The 22,397-nt window shown below is 38.6% G+C and overlaps 1 protein-coding gene across 10 annotated transcripts in view; it reads left to right on the forward strand.

Annotated features, from left to right (window-relative positions):
• Positions 1-1,271: 1,271 nt before the first annotated feature.
• NDUFAF6 (NADH:ubiquinone oxidoreductase complex assembly factor 6) overlaps positions 1,272-22,397 on the forward strand; it is a 40,625-nt gene continuing 19,499 nt past the window's right edge. For 3 of the 10 annotated variants that reach the window (XM_032610304.1, XM_032610305.1, XM_032610306.1), the window contains exons 1-3: positions 1,301-1,506; positions 6,816-6,915; positions 19,199-19,321. In XM_032610304.1, coding sequence (XP_032466195.1) covers positions 1,310-1,506; positions 6,816-6,915; positions 19,199-19,321 — 420 coding nt within the window. In that variant the 5' untranslated portion in view covers positions 1,301-1,309. Of the gene's footprint in view, positions 1,507-6,815; positions 6,920-19,198; positions 19,322-20,080; positions 20,205-22,397 lie in introns of all 10 variants that reach the window. The other 7 variants (XM_032610311.1, XR_004346514.1, XR_004346515.1 and 4 more) reach the window with 7 other exon arrangements.

A 22,397-nucleotide genomic window follows, 5' to 3' on the forward strand; every position in this document is an offset into this window, starting at 1 on the left:
ATGAGGCAGGTTCTATTACTATTACCATTTCACAGGGGAGGGATCTAAAGCACAAGAAAACGTAAGTCTGTCACCCAAGGTCACAGTGACAGTAGGAGGTAGAACCAGGATCTGAATCCAGGTAGTTTTGCTGCCATGCATGTGAGTATATGAAGATAAAAGAATTGACAGGACCTGACAAGTTAGATAACATTAGATATAGAAGCAGGATAGAGGTAATGGTGACTCCAAAGTGTTTCCCCTGGTTGTGAGAAGGGGGACACTGTCCAGATAAAAAGACTAAGAAGAGGAGTCAGTTTAATTTGGTTTTTAGACATATACTTTGAAGTAATGGCAAGATGTGGAGATGGAAACGTCCAGCTAGGCAGGAGACCAGAACTAGAGATGTAGATGTGATTTTTTTTAAATTGAGCAGGTTTATTAGACTTTGGTATCAGAAACACTAGTGTGTGTCTGTCAGAACTAAAGGACAGAAGCCCAGAGAGAAAAGAGAATATTATGCAGGAGGACTGAGGTCCTGCATAGGCTGAAGAGAGCCAGTGTCAGGGAGTAAAACCAAAGCAGGGTGAATTGACTGGAGTTCTTAGGTCCAGACAACAGAGTACTCTCCCATGGGTTTAAGGAGAAACATTAAAATGGAGTCACAAATGCAGATAGCTAGGGTTGAGGCTGAAAGGTAAAAAGAGGCTACTATCGTGGAGGAGCTTTATCCAACACGCCGTAAAACTGGTCAAGCAGGGAGGGGTCATGATCAGAGGCACCCTTTAGAAAGAACAAGTGTGGCTGCAGCGCGAAAAATCTGGTCAAATCTGGAGGCAGGAGGTGTTACTGGGAAACAAATGTAGGCAGCTGCTGGCTTGGACCAAGTCAGGTCGTGGCAACTAGACCCAACGATAATATTTGAGGGGCCTGATGGTAAGAGTGCCAAAAGAGGCTCATATACCATGTGAATAAGGGTTTAAAAGTTATAAATCAAGGTAGTAAACTGTCAAATTATTCTCTTTCCTACTGCCTCGATGAATATCAATACATCCTCAGAAGAACCTGGAAGGAAGGGGGAGAGCCCGGGCGAGATCCGTCGAATTTAGGCGGGGCTTTCCTGGAACCTATAAGGCCGAGGAGCGCGGCGGCGGCGGCGCAGATGCAGGGGACCACAGCGACACCTGTCTCATCTCCGACGGGCGCCCAGCGGTCTCCTTCCCGCCACTAAGAGGTGCGCAGACAGAGCTGCCGGGGGCGTGGCGTGGCGAGGAGAGGCGTGTCCGCGCGCTAACAGCGCGAGGTCGAAGGGCACGGCGGCGTCCCTGTCATGGCGGCCTCCACGCTGCTGTCGGCGTGGGGCCCGCTACGGCCCGGCGTCCGCGGCCTGTGCCGCTGCCGGCAGCCCAGGGGCCTGTGGGCGCACGCATGGCGGCTCCCGGAGCCCGCGGGGTCCGGGCGGAGCGTGGCCGCGGTTAGCGGACCTGGCATCTCGGGCACTGACCGCTACTGCTTGGAGCTGCTGCGGTGAGCGAGCCGGACTGCCCCCGGCCAGGAGGTCGGGGAGCAGGCCGAAAGGGACGCTGGTGGGCGCGGCGGGCCTCGGGGCGGACCTGCACCTTCCCTGTGTCCCTCAGCGTGTGAGCTCGGGTTGATGGGGCAGTGAGGCAACAGGAGCTTTCACACTGGTCACAAATTTGTGGCAAAATGCCTTCGTCTGTCACCTTGCCCGAGCCTTAACTCTACCTAATTAAACGCTTTGCATGAATAGCTTTTTAAAATTCGAAAGATGGCTAGTAACTAATTTCGATTAAGCAGTAGTTAACTTTGAGTTCTTCCTATGTGTCGGGCACTATACAAAGTAGTTTACAAGTAAATTATCTAATTTTCGTTACAAAGTGTGAGGGAACAGTTGTAGACCTACCACTTACAGTTATGTGGATTAGAGCATTTAGAACAATGCCTGGCGCAAAGCAGGGATACAGTGAGTACGGTATAAACTTTATTATCTCATCTAGCAGACATGGAAATGAAGGTTTAGAGAGATTATGGAATTTACCTGAGTTCAGTGGAATCTAAGCCTCATAAAGTCAGTTATTCTGGTAACACGCGAAAGGTATAGCAGCACATAGCAGTCGCTGTTAATCATTTGCGGGATAAATTGGATGAATCAGGTTACCTGGTACATGTGGGCAGGGGCCTGCCTTGGAATCCAGGCCTGACTTCAGGAGTGAATGGCTTACCACCACCACCCCCCGGCCCCGCCCCCGCTGCCCTTTTGCTGCCCTTAACTCGTAACAGTGGCAAAAAGTCTCAAAGTACCTGGTCTCAAGGACTTCTGAGAAGTGCTAGAATAGTTAAACTATCTTGAATTTGATTGGGCTAGTATATCCAATTTTTTTGAATTCCATTGTAGCAAAATGTAGCATAACGACAACATTCCCATGCATTTCAGTGTTTTGTTTCGTTTTTAATCACTTTTTAAAATAGTGTTCCTACCCCACCTTATTTACTTGTTGATTGCTTGTAGGAGAAACAAGGTAGCATTAGTGGAAATCGGGTCGTTAAGAATTGTAAAAGCCAAAAAGATTATATTCATCTATATAATTTTTAAGTTATCATTTTTTGATGGTAAGACATTTAAGTTACCAAAATGTATACCATCCATATCCACTCGTTCAGTGCAATTTTTCTTTGACACCAGTAGTATCCTAACTTTCCTATCCAGGGTTGAATCACTCTTACTAATTTCTTATATATTCTTTTTTTTTTTTTTTTTTTTTTTTTGGTGGTACGCGGGCCTCTCACTGTTGTGGCCTCTCCCGTTGCGGAGCACAGGCTCCGGACGCGCAGGCTCAGCGGCCATGGCTCACGGGCCCAGCTGCTCCGCGGCATGTGGGATCTTCCCGGACCGGGGCACGAACCCGCGTCCCCTGCATCGGCAGGCGGACTCTCAACCACTGCGCCACCAGGGAAGCCCTCTTATATATTCTTTTAGAAATTGTCTGTGGATATCACATAACAGCTTTTCTCAAATATATGTTTATAAATGGCCAGATACTTAATCTGTCCATATTGGTATTTAGGTGGAATGGAGGCTGTTGACTCTAGCGATTTATCGAAAAGCAGGCAGCAGGCAGACCTTATCTGAGTTTATTAATCCTAGCTCTGTCACTTGGGAAAGTTAATTACTTTAAGAGTCAGCTATTTCCTCATTAGTAGATTTCTACTTCTACTTTATAACATGGTTGTGAGGATTAAATTACATGATGTATATAAAAATGCTGGTACATAACAAATGCTCAATAAATAGTTTAAAATAAAAACAAAATGAACTTCAAAGGAAGATTAGAACGTTTAACTTCTAATTGTCCATTAATCTTTGCAAGATTTGGCCTCCGAAATTGTGTGTGCAGGGTTGTTTTGGACATGTATCTTATGCAAGGCCTCCAAATATCAGACAAGATACTAGGCTATAACTTCAGATTAGCCAGCCGAGGATCTTCTAGGAATCAAGGTTCCTGGGAAAATCTCAAGCCTAATTTACATAGGCTTCTTGGGGTTTGGTTTGAGGAGCACCACCTCAGGCCTTGGGATTAGTGTTATAATAAGATGAGGAGGTGTCAGTGGTGATATCTGGAAGTGCAGTTCTCCAGCCTCACTGAGGAACCACTTCTTCTTTTGTGCTTCAGTGGCACAGGTCCATGGAATTAGCATAGCAGTCCTGGCACTAGATAAGCTTACTTCTCATATGTCTGTCTCTCCCTGCTAGATTGAAGTCTATACCTATCTTCAGTGTCTAGCGCAGTGCCTGGCACGTGCTAGGCACTGAATAAATATTTGAATGAATGAATGAATGAAAGGTTATTGACCCTGCTGCTGTATAAAGCCATCATAGCATAGCATTTCTCATTATCTGGAACAGTTCTTAGGTAACTGGACCTTGGTTAGCTATTTATAGGTTATCCTTGTATACCAGTAATCAACGTTGATAACAATGATCCTGATTGATGAAGAAATGGTAAAATAGTATATCCTATTTAATGTAAAGAAGAGGGTAATATTGTTTAGAAAAATTTCCAAAGTATTTTAAAAATTGTTAACAGGGCAAACCATTAGCTGTGTAGAATATCTTATTTCCCAGAGACTGTTACAGTTCTGTTATGTCTTCATTTCATTTTTCATTTTCGTGTAAGAAACTTGAAGTATTTCACATGTTGGTTATTTTTAAGGAGATACGAAACAGGTAGAATATCAAGCCTCATTTTTCAAGTTAGGAAATACACATGACTGGTATCATTTCTGTCAATAACTAGTTGAATGATGGAAATTAAGATTGTAGTTTGATTCCTGTTCAGTGTTTTCTTACGGTCTCATATTAACTTTCACGTGTTTTAAACACTTTTGAAGTTTAGAGACTGTTTATAATAAAATAAAATTTAGAAATGTTTACATCTGTATATATTTACAAGTATGAGCTATAAAGTTTTGTCTGAACTCTCCATATTGTAGCTGAAACCGCATATGGTGAGATTTTTTAGTAGAGCTGTCTTGTGATAACAAGGTTACTGCTATCTATTCATGATCTCTCCCTTTTGTTTATGTGGAAGTTGGGGGAATTGTGAAGGTTTAAGGTCTCTGTTAGCTGCAGGACAAAGTGTGAACCAATTGAAAAGTGGGAGTAGTCTGAATTTCAAACCTAAACTCCGTGGAATGAGGTTGGACCCATTTTATACTGAGTACTGTTTTATAGGAAATGCTGTTATATTAAGGTTCCAGTGTATTACAGTGAAAGTAGGCTTGTCAATAGGCAGTCTGGTAAGCACTTTATATTTATGTATGTATGTATGGCTGCACTGGGTCTTCGTTGCTGTGCGCAGGCTTTTCTCTAGTTGTGGTCAGCGGGTGCTACTCTTCGTTGTGGTGCGTGGGCATCTCATTGCAGTGGCCTCTCTTGTTGTGGAGCATCAGCTCTAGGCACGCAGGCTTCAGTAGTTGTGGCACATGGACTTCAGTAGCTGTGGCTCATGGGCTCTAGAGCGCAGGCTCAGTAGTGGTGGCGCACGGGCTTAGTTGCTCCGCGGCATGTGGGATCTTCCTGGACCAGGGCTCGAACCCGTGTCCCCTGCATTGGCAGGCAGATTCTTAACCACTGTGCCACCAGGGAAGCCCTGGTAAGCACTTTATACTTAAGTCATCCTAGAATGAATATAGTTAAGGATTATATATTTTTAACTTTTCATTTTAAAGTAATTTCAAATTCACATAAAAGTTACAGAAATAGTACACAGAGCTGCAATGTACTCTTCACCCAAATTCCCTCACTGTTAACGTTTTGAACCACTTGAGAATAAGATGTAGATGCCCCATTACCCCCCTTTTATTTTGGTTAAAATTGATCTAGTATTACCATCTAATCCACAGACTCCATTGACATTTTGCTAATTAGTCTCTTATGTCTTCTGTGTATCCAGGATCACGTGCTACATTTAGTTGTCATGTGTCTTTAGTCTTCTCCAATCTGGAACAGTTTCTCAGTCCTTATCTTTCATGAACTTGACTATTTTTTTTTTTTTTAAGAGAACAGGACAGGCTACTTTGTAGACTTTCAGTTTGGGTTTATTTAATGTTTACTCATGATTTACACAATTTTTGCAGGAATATTACAGAAGTTATGCTGTTCTTTTCTCAGTATCTGTCAGAAAGCACATGGTGTTGATTTATCCTGTTACTGTGGAGTGAACTTTTTGTTACTTGGTTCTCAAGTGTCTTTCAGGTTTCTCCCTTGTAAATTAATAAGAATGTTAGCAAATAATATTTATTTTGTGAGAAGATACTTTAATACTATGTAAATATTCTTTTTCTATCAAACTTTTACCTGTTTAACATTTTCAGACATTTAGTGATATTTGCTTGAATCCGTTTTTACTTTGATGGTTATCAAGTGGTGATTTTAAAAATTCAATCATGTCTTCTAGGTTTATCAGTTGGCATTGTACTGGTTGTCAAATTTTTCCTTCTCTTTGCATTTATTCATTCATTTATGTTGGTATGAGCTCATTGGGTCCTGTTACAATCTTTTACTGTCATTATTTTTTTGATGCTCAAATTGTCCCAGACTTGGGCAATAGAACTTCATCAAGCCAATTTCTTTGTCCTTTTAACAAGTCTCTCCATTCTTTGAACATTTGTTTACTTTCTGCTCAAGAAGATGTTTCAGGCTTATTTGGTATTTTCCTTCCACCAGCCCTGGAGACAGTCATTCCTTCAAGGAGCCTTAGTTTCTTTCAGTGGAGAAATCAAGGTGTGTTCTCTGATACTGCAGGTATGGGGGCGGATATCATTGTTTCTAGGCTTTGTCAGCAGATGCTGTAGGGAAATAGAAGTAAGTGTGAGTGTGTGCGCATACACACAGGCGCACCCTCCCACACACCCCCCATATTGTTCTCTTTGTCTTATGTATATATCTATCTATGCATTCAAAACCGTGAGTTCATACCAATACTTGCTGGCACTGTTTTCTTGATTTCTATATCTGTAACTCATTTGAATTCTTACTAAAACCAAAGTGATTCTGAAACAGTTAAAATTATATATATATATATATATATTATATAAGTCAAAATAAATTAATAGAGATTGATTATTCATTTTAACTGGTCTGGGATTGGAAGCAGATAAACATTTTATAATTGTAGAGAAACAGATATAAAATATAGGAAACTTGGGGGCTATTTTGAGTTGAAGCCTTGTTTTCGGTTCATTTTGGTCAGTATTTCTTTGTGTGTAGTTTGGAAAGTGAAAAGTAATTATCTTTTTTTGCTTATTTATTATAGGAAACGAGATTATGAAGGCTATTTATGCTCCCTGCTACTCCCTGCAGAATCCAGAAGCTCTGCTTTTGCACTGAGAGCTTTCAATGTGGAACTGGCTCAGGCTGGTATTAAAATACCTTAAAAATTATTTGTAAAAATAGTGATGTAATACGTTTAATGCTGAACAATAAAGAAATATAGTAGTAATTTATATGTTAGATGTGTTTAAGGTTTCTGCTGGTGATTTCTTTCACCTGCTTAACAGTTCAATTCCAACAATAAAACTAGCTAATGAACTTAATGTTTTTGGAAAGACCATCCTGGAATTTCTTTTTTTAAGGATATTATAAAACTATGCAGTTAACATTGCACATTTGTCTGTTAATTGAATAGGTTAATCAGAGGATTACTGCTTATTCTTTACACATTTGCATAATTTACTTGTATATAGCAGTTCTTCAAAGCACTTTTTAAATTGAGTTTTTAGCTTTAAAGTGAAATGGAAATTGAAGCAATTATAGCAAACCCAGACCTTATATCATACTTATATCTTTTCTAAAGAATATATCTTTTCTAAAGAATTACAAACAAAGGAGCGACTCTTCTTTTTCTTAGACTGGAAAGAATGTGTGCTGATAAAAGAGAAATTGAAATGGAGAATGTAAATGAGGGAGTTGAGATAGAATTGCATTGATCTTCTCAGTAAATGAAATGGAGAGGTTGGTTATTGAGAGTGAGGGAGCACGGGAGGGTTTGGAGTCTTCAAGAGTATGACAAGTTTTGACACAGCCTCTCTGGTGAATGTGATAGGACGTGAAGTAGGAGCACATGAAAGGATGTGAGTATAGTACTGAGGCATAATTGTGGTTAAACACTATAAATCTGCAGAGAGTAATAGAGTCTGGCTGTTTGTCCTCGGTGTATTTCTAGAAGTCATGGGTGTATATTTTTTTACTTCATCCTTTTTCAGGTATAAACTATACTTCAGCATCTTAAGTCAGTCACAATTTAACGATAAATAGTACCCAATGTGATCTTCCATTATAACTGTAAAATAATTAAAATTCCATTTTTAATAAATAAATCTTCCATATTTTCCCTGATTCTCTGTCACCTTATAGGAATGTCTTGCTTTTTTTTTTTTTTAATTTAAATAAATTCAACTGTGCAGGTAGCCTTGCACCTGTGTGCCACTCCAGGCAGTGTCCACCTGGCTGCCCCTTGGTCCCACTGCCCTGCACAAGATGCCACTTCCGTCTCCTGATGGCTGTCTGTCTGTCTTACTGCTTTTTTGTACACACAGTCTTGTTCATTCATTCATTCAACAAGTATTGTCCAAAATATGCTAGGCACTATTTTAGGTACTGGGTTATAGCATTGAATAAAACATATAAAGTCCCTGTATTCAAGGAACAAGTAAATACTGTACAGAAAAATTAAGGAGGATAGGGAAGGCTAGGTATAGCAGGGGTTCCTGTGTTAAGTAGGGTGATCAGGAAAAACCTCACTGAGACGGTGGCATTTTAGCAAAGATTTGAAGGAGGCAAGGGAGTGAGATATGTGTCTGAAGAGTCTTCTAGACAGAAGGAGCAGCAAGTGCAAAGGCCCTGAGATGTAAGTGTGCCTGACATATTCAAAGACAAGAAGGCCAGTGTGGCACAACAAAGAAAGGAGGGAGAGTGTGGGAGGAGATTAGGTTAGAGGTATCTGGGACAGAAAAGTAAGGTCTTGGAGACCACTTCAGTCACTTTGGCATTTACTCTGAGTGAGATGGAAAACCATTGGAAGGTTCTGAGCAGAGAAAGACATCACATCTTTGTCATGTTTCTAAAGGATTACCCTTAAAAAAATTTTTTTTTATTAAAGTATAGTTGATTTACAATATTAGTTTCATGTGTACAACCATGGTTCAATATTTTTGATAGATTATACTCCATTTAAAATTATTACAAAGTATTGGTTGTATTCCCTGTGCTGTACAGTGTATCCTTGTATCTTATTTATTTTATACATAGTAGTTTGTACTTCTTAATCCCTTATCCCTATCTTGTCTCTCCCCTCATCCCTCTTCCCACTGGTAGCCACTACTTTGTTCTCTATATCTGTGAGTCTGCTTCTCTTTTTTTGTTGTTTTATTCATTTGTGTTATTTTTTAGATTCTACATGCAAGTGATAATGTACATTATTTTTGATTAATTTGGATATATATCCAGGATTGGAGTTGCTGAATCATATGGTAGTTCAGTTATTAGTTTTTTGAGGAACCTCCATACTGCTTTCACAGTGGGTACACCAATTTACATTCCCACCAACAGCTCCCTTTTCTCTACATCCATGCCAACATTTCTTAATTTGTGGTCTTTTCCATGACAGCTATTCTGACAGATGTGAGGTGATATCTCATTGTGGTTTTGATGTGCATTTCCCTGATGCTTAGTGATGTTCAGCATTTTTGCATATACCTCTTGACCGTCTGTATATCTTCTTTGGAAAAGTGTCTATTCAGGTCATCTGCCCATTTTTTAATTGAATTGTTTGTTTTTTTTTAATATCGAGTTGTATGAGCTGTTTATATATTTTGGATATTAACCCCTCAGCAGACATACCATTTGCAAATATTTGCAAATGTTTTCTCCCATTCAGTAGGTGGTCTTTCCACTTTGTTAATGGTTTCTTTTGCTGTGCAAAAGCTTTTAAGTTTAATTAGGCCCCATTTGTTTATTTTTGCCTTTGTTTTCTTTGCCTGAGGAGAAAGATCCAAAAAAATATTGCTATGACATAGGTCAGAGGGTGATCTGCCTATTTTCTAGGAGTTTTATGGTGTCCAGTCTTACATTTAAGTCTTTAATCCATTTTGAGTTTATTGTCATGTATAGTATGAGAAAATGTTCTAATTTCATTCTTTTACATGTAGCTGTCCAGTTTTCTCAGTACCACTTATTGAAGGGACTGTCTTTCCCCATTGTATATTTTTGCCTCTTTTGTCAAAGATTAATTGACCATAAATACATGGGTTTATTTCTGGGCTCTCTATTCTGTTCCATTGATCTATGTGTCTGTTTTAATGCCAGCACCATACTGTTTTGATCACTGTACCTTGGTAGTATAGTCTGAAATCAAGGAGTGTGGTATGTCCAGCTTTATGCTTTTTTATCAAGATTGCTTCAGCTGTTCAGGGTCTTTGTGGTTCCATATAAATTTTAGGATTATATGTTCTAGTTCTGTGAAAAATGTCATGGGTATTTTTATAGGGATTACATTAAATCTGTACATTGCTTTGGGTAGTATTGACATTTTAACAATATTAATTCTTCCAATCCATGGACATGGGATATCTTTCCATTTCTTTGTATTATCTTCAGTTTTCTTCATCAGTATTTTTTAGTTTTCAGAGTATAGGTCTCTCACCTCCTTGGTTAAATTTATTCCTATGATTTTATTCTTTCTGATGTGATTTTAAATGGGATTTTCTTTTGTTTTTTCTTTCCTATAGTTCATTATTGGTGTATTAGAAAGACAAAAAATTTCTGTAGATTAATTTTAGATCCTGTAACTTTACTGACTTCATTTCTTAGTTCTAATAGCTTTTTGGTGGAGACTTTAGGATTTTCTTTCTTTAGTATCATGTCATCTGCAAATAGTGACAGTTTTACTTCTTACCTTCCAGTTTGGATGCCTTTTATTTCTTTTTCTTGTCTAATTGCTGTGACTAGGACTTTCAATACCATATTAAATAGAAGTGGTGAGAGTGGGTATCCTTGTCTTGTTCCTGATTTTAGAGAAGAAACTTCTCACCATTGAGTATGATGTTAGCTATGGGGTTGTCATAATTGGCCTTTATTATGTTGAGATGTTTCCTCTATACCAACTTTGATGAGCGTTTTTATCATGAATGCATGAATGTTGAATTTTGTCACATGTTTTTTTCTGAGTCTATTGAGATAATCATGTGATTTTTATCCTTTGTTTTATTAATATTGTGTATCACATTAATTGATTTGTGGATATTGAACCATCCTTTTCATCATTTTAGTAAATCCCACTTGGCCATGGTGTATGATCCTTTTTACATATTGTTGAATTTGGTTTGCTAATATTTTGTTGAAGATTTTTACATCTACATTCATTAGATATATTGGCCTATAATTTTCTTTTTCTGTAGTGTCTTTGTCTAGTTTTGGTATCAGGGTAATGGTGGCCTCATAATTGGGAATCTTCCCTCCTCTTCAGTACTTTGGAGTAGTTTGAGAAGGATAAGTATTAGTTCCTCTTTGTGTATTTGGTTTAATTCCCCTGTGAAGCTCTCCAGTCCTGGACTTTGGTTTGCTGGGAGTTTTTTGGTTACTGATTCAATTTCATTGCTAGTGATCTGTCTGTTCAGATTATCTATTTCTTTTGGTCTAGTTTCAGAAGATTGTAGTTTCTAGGAATTTATCCATTTCTTCTAGATTGTCCAATTTGTTGGCATATAACTGTTCATAGTTTTCCCTTCTGATTTTTTTTGTGTCTGTGATATCAGTTGTAATTTCTTCCCTTTTATTTCTTACTTTGTTTATTTGGGTTCTCTCTCTTTTTCTTAATGAGCTTAACTAAGGGCTTATCAATTTTGTTTATCTTTTCAAAAAGCCAGCTCTTGGTTTCATTGAACTTTTTTCTTTTTTTTTCCTGGTCTCTATTTTATTTGTTTCTCCTCTGATCTTTATTATTTCTTTCCTTCTGCTGACTTTGGGCTTTGTTTGTTCTTCTTTTTCTAATTCCTTTAAATGGTAGGTTAGGTTGTTTATTTGAGATTTTTCTTGTTTCTTGAGATGGGCCTGTATCACTATAAACTTTCCTCTTAGAACTTCTTTGCTGTGTGTCCTATAGATTTTGGAAAGTTGTGCTTTTATTTTCATTTGTCCTCAGGTATTTTCTGATTACCTCTTTGATTTCTTCATTGACCCATTGGTTTTTTAGTCTCCATGTGTTAGTGCTTTTCCCATTTTTCTTCCTGTGATAGATCTCTAGTTTCATACTATTGTGGTCAGAAAAGATGCTTGATATAATTTCTATCCTCTTAAATTTTTTCAGACTTGTTTTGTGGCCGAGCATGTGATCTGTCCTAGAGAATGTTCCATGTGCACTTGAAAAGAATTTGTATTCTGTTTTTGTATGGAATGTCTTATAGATATCTATTAATTCTAACTGGTCTAATGTGTCATTTAAGACCATTGTTTACTCATTGATTTTCTTTCTGGATTGTCTGTCCTTTGATGTAAATGGGGTGTTAAAGTCTTCTACTATTACTGTGTTTTTGTCAATTTCTCACTTTATGTCTGTTGATATTTGCTTTATGTATGTAGATGTTCCTATATTACGTGCATATATGATAATGAATGTTATATCCTCTTGCTGTATTGGTTCCTTTATCATTATACAATGCTCTTCTTTTTCTTTTGTTATAGCCTTTGTTTTAAAGTCTATTTTGTCTGATACGTGTATTGCTACTCCTGATTTCTTGTTGTCTCTGTTTGCATGAAATATCTTTTTCCATTCCCTCACTTTCACTCTGTGTGTGTCTTTATCCCTGAAGTGAGTCTGTTGTAGGCAGCATGTTGAAGGGTCTTGTTTTTTTAATCCAGTCAGCCACCCTGTGTCTTTTGACATTTAAAGTAATTGTAGTCCACTGACATTTAAAGTAATTAGTGATAGGTATGTACTTATTGCCATTTTATTACTTGTTTTCCAATTGTTTTTGTAGTTCTTCTCTGTTAATTTCTTCTTCATTTTGTTTCTTCCATTGTGGTTATATGATTTTCTTTTGTAGTATGCTTGGGTTCGTTTCTTACTGGTTTTCGTGTATCTATTGTAGGGTTTTTTTTTTGGTTTTTTTGTGTGTGTGTGTGGTACGCGGGCCTCTCACTGTTGTGGCCTCTCCCGTTGTGGAGCACAGGCTCCGGACGCGCAGGCTCAGTGGCCATGGCTCACGGGCCCAGCCGCTCTGCAGCACGTGGGATCTTCCCGGACCGGGGCATGAACCCGTGCCCCCTGCATCGGCAGGTGGACTCTCAACCACTGAGCCACCAGGGAAGCCCTATTATAGGTTTTTGATTTGTGGTTACCATGGGGTTCATATATGTTGACCAATAATTATATCTACGTGACTTAAACTGATAGTCTTTTAAGTTAAAACGCATTCTAAAAGATCTACGTTTTTTACTCCCCTGCCTCATATTTTGTGTTTTTTATGTCATATTTTACATCTTCATGTCTGTCTCTTTACTGTTTATTATGGTTATGGTTGCTTTTACAGTTTCTTTTTGTTTTATAATCTGCATACTGGCTTTAATATTTAAGTGGTTGATCCACAGCCTTTACTATATGATTTGTCTTTATTAGTGGGATTTTTTTTTTTCGCCTATAAATTCTTACTTCTTGTAGCCTTTTCTTTTCCACTTAAAGAAGACCATTTAATACTTCTTGTAAGGTTGGTTTAGTACTGATAATCTTTTAGTTTTTTCCTTATCCAAGAAGTTCTTTATCTCTCTTTCAGTTCTGAAAGATAACCTTCCTGGGTAGAGTATCCTAGGTTGTAGGTTTTTTCCTTTCAGCTGTTTAAGTATATCATGCCACTCACTCCCTTATGGCCTGCAAAGCGTCTGCAGAAACATCAGCTGATAGCCTTAGGGGGATTCCCTTGTATGTTTTTCTGCTTTTCTCTCTCTCTCTCTTTTTTTTTTTTTCTCTTGCTGCCTCTAAGATTCTCTTTAACTTTTGCCATTTTAATTATGATGTGTCCTGGTGTGGGTCTCTTTGTGTTCATCTTGCTTGGGACTCTGTGCTTCCTGTACCTGGAAATCTGTTTCCTTCTTCAGCTTCAAGAAGTTTTCAGCCATAATTTCATCAAATACATTTTCTACCCCTTTCTCACTCTCTTCTTCTGGAATCCTTATAATGTGAATGTTAGTACACTTGATGTTGGCTCAGAGGTGCCTTACGCTATCGTCATTTTTTAAAATTTGTTTTTCTTTTTGCTGTTCTGATTGGGTGATTTCCATTATTCTTTCTTCCAGATCACTTATGTGTTCTTCTCTATCACCTAGTCTGCTGTTCATTCCTTCTAGTGCATTTTTCATTTCATTTATTGTATTTTTCATCTCTGACTGGTTCTTTTTAGTATTTTCTAGTTCCTTGTTAAAATTCTCAGTGTGTTCATTCATTCTTTTCCCAAATTTAGTTAGCATTCTTTTTACTATGGCTTTGAATACTTTATGTGGTAAATTATTTATGTCTGTTTCATTAGGGTTTTTTTCAGGGTTTTTTCTTGTTCTTCCATTTGAAACATATTCCTTTGTTTTCTCATATTGTTTAACTTTCTCTGTCTCTATGAGTTAGGTGATAAGATTGGTTACCTGTCCCAATCTTGAAGGGGTGTCCTTGGGTGGGACTGCCCCTATGCAGTCTGCTTGCCCAGTCACTTTGGTGGGAGAGCTGGATCTGAAGTGAGCATAGGTCATGTCTTCTCCTGGGGTGTGCTGGCAGCTACCACTTTGGTGGGAGGTAGGGCTATAGATGAAGGGGCTATAGCCAGAGCCAGGTGTGAGCGGGGGCTTTTCCTTTGCTCTTCCAGTGGCAGTCACCATCCTGTCTGGGTGGGGTCTGGCGCCCAAGGTGCTGGAGCACAAGCCCTGAGGGTTGGTCTGAGCCAGCTCCCATCCTTCTAAGTGTGTGCACTCCTCTAGCAATGGCACCTCATCCCTAGTCGAGAGCAAGAGGGGCTGGAGCAGGCGCCTGGTGTGGGCTGGGGTGCGTGCTGGAATGGTCTGGGAAGCCAGTCAGAGCCCCAGGCAGTTTTCAGCCTGCAGCCCGATGTGCATGCTGTTAATGGCTGCCTTCACGCTATTCAGAGGCAGAGTCAGGTCCAAGCTGGCTTCCTTTTCTTTAAGTGTGTGCACTCCCCTTAGCAATGACAGCCTTCGCCCTAGTGGAGAGCAGTGCTGGAGCAGGAGAGGCTGGAGCAGGCAGCTGGTCAGAGCCTCAGGCAGTTTTCAGTCTGCAGCCTCCATGCTATTCCCGGGAATAAGTAAGTGTGTGCATACTCTTCACAAGCAGAGTCTTGGTTTCTTACAGCCCTCCAGTAAGTCCCACTGGTTTTCAAACCAGCTAAGGGTAATTGTGTTACCGGTGTCAGACCCTTGGGCTGGAGTGCCTGGTGTGTGGCTCAAACCCCTTGCTTCCCAGGGTGGTTCCCTGAGGCTGTGTGTGATATCCCCCTCCTTTTCTGTGTCCCCTGCTAAGGGCCTGGGTCCCAACCTAACTGGTTCTCCTCCCTTCCTCCCCGACTCCATGTGCATCTTTCTTCACAGCCTTGGTTGTAGAAGAGCCTTTTTGCCAGTTTCCAGGTTGTTTTCAGTGATGTAGATGTATTTTTGATGTGTTCATGGGAGCAGGTGGGCTCAGTGTCCTCCTACTCTGCGTTCTTGATCTCCCTCCTAAAAGGATTAACTCTTTTTTAAAAATGTATTTATTTATTTTTTCTGTTATGGTTTATTACAAAGATACTGAATATAGTTCCCTGTGCTATACAGTAGAACCTTGTTGTTTATCCATTCTGTATGTAATAATTTGCATCTGCTAGTCCCAAACTCCCAATCCATCCCTCCCTCTTGGCAACCACAAGTCTGTTCTCTATGTCTGTGAGTTTGTTTCTGTTTCATAGATAAGTTCATTTGTGTCATACTTTAGATTCCACAAATAAATGATATTACTTTGGTAAGTAGTAGTTGTCTTTTTTCTCACTTACTCTATTTAGTATGATAATCTCTAGGTCCATCCTTATAGCTGCAAATGGCATTGTTTCATTCTTTTTTATGGCTGAGTAATATTCCATTTCTGTGTGTGTGTGTGTGTGTGTGTGTACATATATATGTGTGTATATATATATATATATATATATATATATATATATATATATATACATGCCACATCTTCTTTAAAGGATTACTCTTGATGCTGTGTTGAGAATAGACCATATGCCATGGGATCTGAACACTAAGCATTGCTAAGAGACCCACCCAGCACCAAGACCATAAAAAAAAAAAAAAACAAAAAAAACCCCAACTTTTTATTTGGAAATAATTTCACACACACCAAAGTAAGAATAGTACAAATACCCATATACCCTTTTGTTAATATTTTGCCCTATTTGCTTTATCATATTGTGCCCCTCTCCCTTTCTCCCTCTCTCTCTCCCTCTCTCTCTGTGTATACACACACACACACACACACACACACACACACACACAAATATGCACACACATACATGCACTGGTTGTCTTATGAATCATTTTGCAGTAACTTGACTACACCATGGCCCTTATCCCTGTACACTTGAACTGTATTTCATTACCATAAGAATATTCGCTTACGTAACAGTTACCAGTTGGAGTAAATTTGAGATTGATACAGTACATTTATTTAATCTACCTTCTGGTTTCCACTTTTGTCAGATGATTTCAATGATGTCCTTTATGGCATTTTTTAACCCTTCTGTACAGGATCCAATCTAGGATAATGTATTGCATTTAGTTTTCATGTCTCTTTGGCCTCCTTTAATCTGGAACATTTCCACAGCCTTTCTTTGTCTTCTCTTATTACATTGACATTTTAAAAACAGTATTGTTCCTTTTCAAAAACTGAGTATTTCTCATTTGGAGTTTATTTCTTGTCATGATTATATTTATATATATATAGTCTAATGCTTAACTACCTAAATGGTATATGTCCTTCTCAGGGAATCACAAAGAGGCATTACATGTCTGTATGCCTCTTATTGGCAATACCAATTTTGGTCACTAGTCAAGATGTTAACATTTTTTTCCTTGTTAAATATAAGGAAACATTTTAAGACCATGGTCCTCATCAAAATTTACCTCACATGTGGCAAATAGGTATATGAAAATGTGCTCAGCATCACTAATATCAGAGAAGTACAAATCAGAACCACAATGACATATCCCCTCACACCTATTAGGATAGCTGTTATCAAAGAGACAAGAAATAACAAGTGTTGTAGAGTGTGTGGAGAAAAGGGAGCCCTTGTGCACTGTTGGTGGGAGTGTAAATAGGTGCAGCCACTGTGGAAAACAGCATGGAGGTGCCTCAGAAAACTAAAACTAGAACTGCCATATAATCCAGTAATTTCATTTCTGGGTATTTATCCAAAGGAAATGAAAATATTAACTTGAAAAGATACATGCACCCCCTTGTTCATTGCAACATTATTTACGATAGCCAAGACATGGAAGCCACCTAAGTGTCCATTGGTGGATGACTGGATAAAGATGTGGTATATCTACACAATGGAATATTACTTAGACATAAAAAAGAAGGAAATCTTGCCATTTGTGACAACACAGATGGACCTTGAGGGCTTTATGCTAAGTGAAATAAGTTAGAGAAAGGCAAATACCATATCATCTCACATATATGTGGAATCTAAAACAAAAACAAAAGCAAAACAAAAAAACCCCAAACTCATAGATACAGAGAACAGATTGCTGGTTGTCAGAGGCAGTGGGTGGGAGATGGGTGAAATGGGTGAGGGTGGTCAAAAGGTAGAAACTTCCTGTTATAAGTAAATAAGTCATGGGAATGTAATGTACAGCTAATACTGTATTATGTGTTTGAAAGTTGCTAATAGAGTAGATCTTCAAAGTTCTCAACATACACAAATTCCTAATTATGTGTGGTGATAGATAGTAACTAGACCTGTGGTGATCATTTCACAATATATACATACATATACAAATCATGTTGTATACTTGAAACTAAGGTACTGTTATGTGTCAATTATAGCTCAATTAAAAATAAAAAATTTACCTCCTAGATTTAGCATGCATTGGTGATTCTTGCTTGACCCAGCGCCATTCTTAATCAGTAGTAAGTGAGAGAGTCTAATAATCTTCTTTTAAAAAGTTACTTAGTGAATAAATAAATGAGTTTATTTAAATGTACCACAGTAAAGTTCACTTTTTGTGATGTACAGTCCTATAGGTTTTGAGAACTGCTTCGAGTCACGTATTTACCACTAGAGTCGTGATACAGAGTAATTCCATCAACCCTTATATGTCCCTTTGTAGTCAACCCCTCCCCTCTCCCACAATCTTTTACATATCCTTCTGGTTCCATTATAAGAGCTGTGAATATGCAGAGCATGGGATAAACTTCTACCTTTTTGAGCCATAATTTCTGTGTTTGTGAAATGGGTGTATTCGTAAGGACGCTGTGAGTTTGTTGTGAGGATTGTGATCAGATAACCTCTGGTACAGTACCTGGTACTTGTTGACATTTTTTTTTTTTTTTTTTTTTTTTGCGGTACGTGGGCCTCTCACTGTTGTGGCCTCTCCCGTTCCGGAGTACAGGCTCCGGACGCGCAGGCTCAGCGGCCATGGCGCACGGGCCTAGCCGCTCCGCGGCACGTGGGATCTTCCCAGACCGGGGCACGAACCTGTGTCCCCTGCATCAGCAGGCGGACTCTCAACCACTGTGCCACCAGGGAAGCCCTACTTGTTGACATTTGATAAATAAATATTAGTTCCTTCTCTGCTTCCTCTAAAAAGCCTCTGGTTCTATTTCCTAGGTTTATCTTCAGACTCAAAAATATTTTTACTGTCCCTAACCCAGTGAGAATTGTTTTTCTTCTCTTCCACTTATTATTGAAAAACTTTGTTTTAGAAAACTTCAGTCATATACGACATGAAGTATATTCATATGTAGAGAGAGAAGCATAATGAACCCCCATATACCTCATTACCCACCTCCAACTGTTACTAACTCATGGGCAATCTTGTTTTCTCATCTTTACTCCCCACCCCCCTCATCCCCACCTCCAGGTTATTTTGAAGTAAGTCTCAAATTTTTCCATCTGCAGATATTTCAGTTTGCATCTCTAAAAGAACTCACTTAAAAAAATAACCACAATACCATTATTATATATTAAAAATTTAACAATAATTTCTTAATATCATTAAATGTCTGGTGTTCAGATTTTCCTAGTTGTCTCTGTCTCTTTAAATTAGGATTCAAATAGGTCTACATGGGACTGGTTGATCTCTTTCTTAAATTTCTTTTAAACGAAATGATCCCCCTCCCTCTCTTTGTTTTTTCTTGCAATTTTTTTCTAGAAGAATTGCTCCTGTTTTTGAATGCAGACCTTGAAAATATTTTTGAATAAGCACCAAATAATTTGTAGCTTTTACTTAGGAAACTCATAATGATGATAATTTAAATGATACATAACTTCAAGGAAAAAATTAAATGTAGAGAAACTTAATTTTTGGCTGAATTATATGATTATGCAGTTACAAATGCTGGTTTTTGAGACTGAACAGTGCATTTATTAAAGTTTTAAACACTATTTACAGGTTAAGGACTCTGTCTCTGAGAAAACAATTGGACTGATGAGAATGCAGTTTTGGAAAAACACTGTGGATGATATATACTGTGACAGTCCACCACATCAGCCTGTGGCCATTGAACTATGGAAGGTAAAAAACAAAACAACCCCCCAAAAAGACCCCTACTTTTCATTTGTAAGAATGTTATTTGAGCATACTTTTTGTTACATACAATTTGGATAGTGTCAATGGGGATTCTATCCTGAAAATAATTTAGGCTCATGTAATGTTCAGATATATGTTAGATTTGACAGAATTTAAAATCATCCACGAATAATTTGCACACATCTTCAGTGTATTTCTTTATAAAAGGAAGAAGGAGAAATCTGATCGCTATATGTTATAAGTTATTTTCCACATATTTGATTGCAGAATTTAAGCCCTACAAATTTTGAAGCAGTGGCAGGTACATTTTCTGTCTGCCCAGCAGCTCCTTATTCCAGTGCTTTAATCCGTACTCTGGGCAGTAGAAAATCACGCATTGATCTTTTGTGACAGGATACGTGCTCTCATCATTGTCCAGACACAAATCTAAAACTGCCTTGTCTAGTTTGATAGAATTGCATATTTGTTGATGAATTTTAGGTGTCCGAGAATGGAAACCTATGGACTAGGGTATTATTTGTAAACTAGATGTATTTAGTAATTAGTTTTACATTAAAGCTGTATGGATTCTTCATTCACAAACAGCCATGCACAGTTTAGAAATACGCTGAACTGTGAACAGAGAAAGGGAATTAGGTACCTTTCATCACTGATCTGTGTCCCTATTGTAATATGATGAATGCCAAAGATAGTTTCCATCACAGGAGCCACTGACAGACCTGACAGTGGTACGCCTCTTCTCAGGTCTGCGCCCCAGCAGAGGCAGGCCCCATTTGTGGGCCCCAGATTGACTTCACAGAGCCTCAGTAAGGATGGAAAGCCAGGCCCCTCCACTGGGGACTGAGAAGAAAGAGTGGATGGGAAGCTTGTGAGTATTAGATTAGTTGTTTACCTTTATTCATCCCACTTCAAGAATCTCATCCTAGGTGACTCAGTTTAGAAAAAAGTTTCTCTAAAAATCCAGAAACTCTTATTTATTTTATATACAAACCTGACTGCATTAGAGGTTTATGCTAAGATGTGCACTGAAGATTCTGACCTTTGTCAGGAAATAATGTGAAAGGTCAGAGATTTCTTTAACACAAATTTATCTTGCCTTCGCTTCTCTTAAAAAAATTCTGGAAAACATATCTAAATTACACAATGTTTACGTATATGCCAATTTGTCCAGTTTTAATAGCTGCTTAAATTTTGTTGATTAATGTTGACCAGCTTTCTTTTTGTTTTTTAAATTTATTAATTAATTTATTTTTGGCTGCATTGGGTCTCTGTTGCTGTGCACGGGCTTCCTCTAGTTGTGGTGAGTGGGGGCTACTTTTTGTTGCGGTGCGTGGGCTTTCCATTGCAGTGGCTTCTCTTGTTTTGGAGCACAGGCTCTAGGTGCATGGGCTAAATAGTTGTGGCTTGCGGGCTCTAGAGCACAGGCTCAGTAGTTGTGGCACATGGGCTTAGTTGCTCTGCAGTATGTGGGATTTTCCCGGACCAGGGATTGAACCCATATCCCTTGCATTGGTAGGCCAATTCTTAACCACTGTGCCACTGGCTGGAAGTCCCTGGCCAGCTTTCTGATATGACAGGTATTGAAGGTTAATATGAGTATTTGAAAGAAGCAGGTAGTGTTCAGACCAGTTGTCCTGATTGCATATTCCCTACCCCTCCCCATTCTGTTGGAACATACCCTATTGCGCCACTGTCCAGTCAAACTTTCAGTTGATTCTTTGAAGAGTTTCAGGTTCTTTAGAAGATTAAATAGGGAAACAGTGACATGTTGTCCAAAGAGTACATTCTTGCCACACTGTTTCATTGGTGCCTTTAGGGTACAAAATAGTTGAATATCTATAATTTCTAATATTTATAGCCAAGGTTTTTTTTCTATTTGGCTTCTGTTTCCAAAGTTTTGATAGTTTTGTTCAGCAGGTTTTCAGCTTCTTATAAATATTTATTTTTTATCTTGATCTCCGATTTCCTTCAGAATCAGACAAGAGAGCTATATTTTGTGGTCAAGGAACTGCAGCTGTTATAGTGTCAGTCTTGAGTAAATAGGAGTCTGACTTTTCAGTGGTTAAGTATTTATTGAGTACTTTTCTGTGCCAGGAATGGTGCTTGATGATGTGGTTACAAAGATCAAACAAGTCCTGCCCTACTCAGACATGTGCAAAATAAAACAAGAGCAGAACTCTAATGACTGAGGTATCCCAGGCTGATTCCTGGGACTGGGGAGAGAGGCCTGTAGAGAGTCCTGCTATGTAATTGTAACAATGCTGAGAGCACTTGGAAACCAACTCCATGTAGCCCTTTTAGCTTCTGTTAAGTTTCTGTAGGGCAAAGTGGGCTCCATTCTCCACAGATCCACCCTTTGTCACATAAATGTGTATTGATGATCATGTCAGCCTTTACATTTTAGTATCAGTGACATCTTAGAGTCTCAGTTGAAGTATAGGATATATTCCTAAGACTTTGTTTCACTACTATATTTATTTATTGTGAAAATATATTATACTTAGTGTTGACTTGGTAAGAAAACAATGTTTTAAAAACTTATTTGGAAAAAACTTCAACATTTCAGAAAGGTTACAAAATTAAAAATAGTATAGGAACATTTCTATATCCTTTACCTAGATTTACCTGTTGTTAACATTTTATCCCATTTGTAATCATTTTGCGTGCTCACTCAAGTGTGTGTGTGCTAGCATGCTCTCTCTGTATATATTTTCACATTCATAAGTTTTTAAATCATTTGAGTATAACTTACATACATCATGTCCCTTTGTCCCTAAATACTTTAGTATTTCCTAATAGAGACATTCTCTTATATAACCAGAATAGTTATTGACTTTAGTAAATTTAACTTTGATATAACACTTTTCATCTATAAATTTCATCTAATTTTCCATTCATATTCCAATTTTTTTTTTTTTTTGGCGGTACGCGGGCCTCTCACTGTTGTGGCCCCTCCCGTTGTGGAGCACAGGCTCCGGACATGCAGGCTCAGCAGCCATAGCTCACGGGCCCAGCCGCTCCGCGGCATGTGGGATCTTCCCGGACCGGGGCACGAACCCGT

This window comes from Phocoena sinus, chromosome 17 (assembly GCF_008692025.1).
Source record: "Phocoena sinus isolate mPhoSin1 chromosome 17, mPhoSin1.pri, whole genome shotgun sequence".
Taxonomy (NCBI): domain Eukaryota; kingdom Metazoa; phylum Chordata; class Mammalia; order Artiodactyla; family Phocoenidae; genus Phocoena; species Phocoena sinus.